This window comes from Eriocheir sinensis, chromosome 57 (assembly GCF_024679095.1).
Source record: "Eriocheir sinensis breed Jianghai 21 chromosome 57, ASM2467909v1, whole genome shotgun sequence".
In the NCBI taxonomy this organism is placed as follows: domain Eukaryota; kingdom Metazoa; phylum Arthropoda; class Malacostraca; order Decapoda; family Varunidae; genus Eriocheir; species Eriocheir sinensis.
This window is the reverse complement of record NC_066565.1, coordinates 4,005,748-4,010,610: the sequence shown is the minus strand read 5'-3', so window position 1 is coordinate 4,010,610 and position 4,863 is coordinate 4,005,748. Positions and strand designations below refer to the sequence as shown.

Here is a 4,863-nt window from a genome sequence, read left to right as displayed (position 1 = left end):
TTACACAGACGTGCTGACAACCTTAAACGACTCTGGGGAAATCAAAACTACCGTAACAATGTCTATATACATGTGAAGTAACGAGGGGTAGCTGACGTAACCTGCTTTTGTCTCGATTCAAAGAAAATAGAAACCCAAACTACCCTTGATAAATACTTGATAAATAATAATACAATGTTCAAAAAATTACGTAATGAATCACTGGCTAACATTACCTTGTCTCAAACTAAAGAAAAACATATGTAAGGAATGACTGGCTAACGAAACCTTGTCTCAAACTAAAGAAAAACATATGTAATGAATGACTGGCTAACATAACCTTGTCTCAAACTAAAGAAAAACATATGTAATGAATGACTGGCTAACATAACCTTGTCTCAAACTAAAGAAAAACATATGTAATGAATGACTGGCTAACGAAACCTTGTCTCAAACTAAAGAAAAACATATGTAATGAATGACTGGCTAACGAAACCTTGTCTCAAACTAAAGAAAAACATATGTAATGAATGACTGGCTAACATAACCTTGTCTCAAACTAAAGAAAAACATATGTAATGAATGACTGGCTAACATAACCTTGTCTCAAACTAAAGAAAACATATGTAATGAATGACTGGCTAACATAACCTTGTCTCAAACTAAAGAAAAACATATGTAATGAATGACTGGCTAACATAACCTTGTCTCAAACTAAAGAAAACATATGTAATGAATGACTGGCTAACATAACCTTGTCTCAAACTAAAGAAAAACATATGTAATGAATGACTGGCTAACATAACCTTGTCTCAAACTAAAGAAAAACATATGTAATGAATGACTGGCTAACATAACCTTGTCTCAAACTAAAGAAAACATATGTAATGAATGACTGGCTAACATAACCTTGTCTCAAACTAAAGAAAAACATATGTAATGAATGACTGGCTAACATAACCTTGTGTTGATGTAAAGAAAAATATGTGATGACTGGCAAATGTAACTTTGTGTCGATGTAAAAAAGAATGAAACAAATGAGGCTAACATAACCTTGTCCTAATGTAAAGACATGACGTAATGGTGGCGAGTCAACATAACCTTGTCGCTAAAGAAAGATAGACATAACAAATGACCAGCTTCCATAACCTTGTCTCGACATACAGAAAAAGATAAAACAAATGACTAATATAACCTCATCTCAATGTTACAAAGGGCAGAGCAAGTTAAGTGACAAATAAATATTACAAAAGATTTAGCAACTGAAGGGACAGGAGTACGCATTGCTACAGATGACATAGTAACCCAAGTGTGATAGGAATTGTAATGTTACGGAAGATGTGGTGTCGCAAGTGACGAGGACCAAGCGTTACAGACAGTGTAGTGACTTAAGCATGATAGGGATTGTAGAAAGATTGTACAAAAAAAGATACAGCAACTCAACAGTGACATAGATACGCAATGTTATAATAACTCATACAGACTACAATGGCCGGAGAGGTGTTGGAAGCCCTTGCATCTGTGGTACTCTTGGGTGAAGCACACCACTGTAAGGCATTGATTCTTTTGCTGCAGCAATGGTTTATAAATACATGTTCCAGCTATTTCAGTGTAAGGTGACATTCTCTTGCCCCTCACCTCACAGAGGAGTAAGTAATTCACTGTAGCTGTGAGACTCAACCAGGCTCCAGGCCCAGGTGCAGCTGCCACAGCTGTGGAAAGTCAGCCATCAGTATTTCCCTTCCTCTTCTTGCTGTGGCTCCTCTCCTTTTATCACTTCACAGGCAAGCCTTCTTTCTTCCTTGTCTTACAAGATCACTTTTACCTCTCCTTCACTTCCCTTTCCCTATCAGGCTCAGCTGCTGCTAACACCCTGGTCACTATAACTACTGTGTAGGCAGACACACTTCAGACGATAGTTATATTTTTAACCAAACAGTTTCGGTGGACACTGCCACAATCTTCAGTGGTGAAAAGGAAGAGTAGAAGTGGTCATAATGGTTCACAATTCTCCTTATTTACAAACACGGAACAGGTAAATATGGGAGGGGCAGGACAGGGAGAGATGGGTAAGTCCGTCAGGTCCAGGGGGAGGGAAGTAAGGTCACCAACCCGCCCCAACGCTGCGACTGACATATGGGGGGGATTAATTAAAGGGGTGGGAAGAGTAAAAAGAGGTATAGTAATTAGTAAAATCGTCTTATTTACAAACAGGAACAGGTGAATATGGGAGGGACAGGACATGGATGGGTGGGCAACCCTGAGCCATCAGGTCAAATATGCAAGTAAGGTCAACACCCCGCCCCAAAGCTATGACTGACAGATGGGGGGACTAAGGGGAGTGGGAAAAGACTTCTCCACCAGTGACCTCATTACCGGATCGAGCTTCAACTTACAGTCACATAAATTAAAATTGCCGTTTCTTTATGCACATTGCCTCAATAACCTTACGTTGTTTATAATCAATACATTTGTGTAACAGATGGCTATTTTTCCAAGAAATCCTATGATTTGTACTTTCCATATGTTTAAAAATAGCATTATTGTCGTTGCTTGTTCTAACAGCTTACTTTGTGTTCTTTAATGCATGTATTAAGATCTCTACCTGTTTCACCTATATAAACTAGCCGACAATCTTCACAAGGGTTTTTATACCCACCAGCTGACGATGAAACAATACCTACTTTTGTTCTTAACTAACATGGTTTTAATTGTGGAAGTATATATAAAGGCTATATCAACATCAAGTTTGTGACACACTGTTTTAATGTTGTGCAGGTCAGCAACATATGGTAACCTAGACGTCCTCATTCAAAAAACTAATAACACTCAGCTTCAAGGTATACCGAAAACCCACAAACTGCAACTTATTCATACAGTATTTCTCCTATCATCACTGCTCCATAAAATTGTCTGTCATTTCCTCCAGGTTTCTTAGAGCCTTAAGAATTTGTAGCCCCCAGCATGTCATTAAAAATTAATAGAAAATATCTTGGTCAACAGTCCTACCCCACCTGGTCAAGTGACCTGGTCAACCATCCTACCCTACCTGGTCAAGTGACTTTGGTCAAATGAAAAACTGGTCATATGTTCTTTCCCCTCAGAAGTGGGTCTTCATGTGCCTGGCAATGTCTTTCTTTGTCTTAAAGAGCTTGCCACAAACATCACACTTGAACTCTCTAAGGCCATAGTGCCTGAAGACATGTTGATTCAGTGCCGACTTCACACTGAACCTCTTCCCGCACTCTTCACACTCATGACTTTTTACACCAGTGTGTGTCAGGGTGTGTGTATCAAGGGTACTCTTCCTGATGAATTTTTTCCCACATTCCTTACATTCATAGTTCTTCACACCAGTGTGTGTAAGGGTGTGTGTATCAAGGTTACCACTCTGAATGAATTTTTTCCCACATTCCTTACATTCATAGTTCTTCACACCAGTGTGTGTAAGGGTGTGTCTATAAAGGTTACCACTCTGAATGAATTTTTTCCCACATTCCTTACATTCATAGTTCTTTACACCAGTGTGTGTAAGGGTGTGTCTATCAAGGTTACCACTCTGAATGAATTTTTTCCCACATTCCTTACATTCATAGTTCTTCACACCAGTGTGTGTAAGGGTGTGTGTATCAAGGGTACCCTTCTGGCTGAATTTTTTCCCACATTCCTCACATTCATAGTTCTTCACACCAGTGTGTGTAAGGGTGTGTCTTTTAAGGTGACCCTTCTCGCTGAATTTTTTCCCACATTCCTTACATTCATAGTTCTTCACACCAGTGTGTGTAAGGGTGTGTGTATCAAGGGTACCCTTCTGGATGAATTTTTTCCCACATTCCTTACATTCATAGTTCTTCACACCAGTGTGTGTAAGGCTGTGTCTATCAAGGTGACCCTTCTCGCTGAATTTTTTCCCACATTCCTTACATTCATAGTTCTTCACACCAGTGTGTGTAAGGATGTGTCTATCAAGGTTACCCTTCTGGATGAATTTTTTCCCACATTCCTTACATTCATAGTTCTTCACACCAGTGTGTGTAAGGCTGTGTCTATCAAGGTGACCCTTCTGGATGAATTTTTTCCCACATTCCTTACATTCATAGTTCTTCACACCAGTGTGTGTAAGGCTGTGTCTATCAAGGTGACCCTTCTGGATGAATTTTTTCCCACATTCCTTACATTCATAGTTCTTCACACCAGTGTGTGTAAGGGTGTGATATCTGAGGCTGTCCCTTGAGGTGAATTTTTTTCCACACTCCAGACACACAAACTTCCTCTCTCCTTTGTTACTGGAGTTGCCAGCAGCAAGTTGCTTCAACTGCTGACCACTGACCCTCCTGCCCCCTGCAGCAGTCTGCTCCTGCTTGTCCGGGGTACTCATGCTTCTTCTTCTTCTGGAGTGTTTCAGGGGACCAGATAGGCTGTGGTACCACGGCCTCCTGAGCCACGTCAGTGTAAAATGTTGGAGGCTGTTGTTACTTGTTAGTGTGTCGTTCTGTCACCAGGGTGGGGATCTTGTCAGACTGACCAGACTTTTGTGGCAAGGTCTGTGTACATTTGAGGGCTTGGAAGGCAGTGTTGGGGCTGAGGGTGTCGCTGGCCAGCAGGTCCCCAGCGCTGGCCCGTGGGTGTGGAGCCTGGCCAGGGATGCTGTGAGGCCGGTGCAGAGGGAGTGGACTTCCCGGCGGCGGTGGTGGAGGTGTTGTCCTGGCAGTGTTGGGGCTGAGGGCGTCGCTGGCCCGTGGGTGTGGAGCCTGGCCAGGGATGCTGTGAGGCCGGTGCAGAGGGAGTGGACTTCCCGGCGGCGGTGGTGGAGGTGTTGTCCTGGCAGTGTTGGGGCTGAGGGTGTCGCTGGCCCGTGGGTGTGGAGCCTGGCCAGGGATGCTG

The 4,863-nt window shown here is 42.2% G+C and overlaps 1 protein-coding gene across 50 annotated transcripts; it reads right to left on the bottom strand.

Moving 5' to 3' along the window:
- Positions 1-4,357, bottom strand: LOC126984629 (zinc finger protein OZF-like). 50 transcript variants are annotated; one of them, XM_050838465.1, is made up of 4 exons: positions 683-4,357; positions 580-630; positions 372-423; positions 1-215 (listed from the first exon to the last, which is right to left on the bottom strand). In XM_050838465.1, exon 1 carries the CDS (start codon positions 4,355-4,357, stop codon positions 3,080-3,082), a length of 1,278 nt encoding a protein of 425 aa, XP_050694422.1. In that variant the 3' UTR covers positions 1-215; positions 372-423; positions 580-630; positions 683-3,079. The 50 variants fall into 50 exon arrangements, with proteins under 50 accessions (XP_050694422.1, XP_050694421.1, XP_050694417.1 ...); XM_050838464.1 differs by having other exon boundaries at positions 580-682; positions 734-4,357; XM_050838460.1 differs by having other exon boundaries at positions 1-423; positions 683-733; positions 838-4,357.
- Between the last annotated feature and the right edge of the window lie 506 nt (positions 4,358-4,863).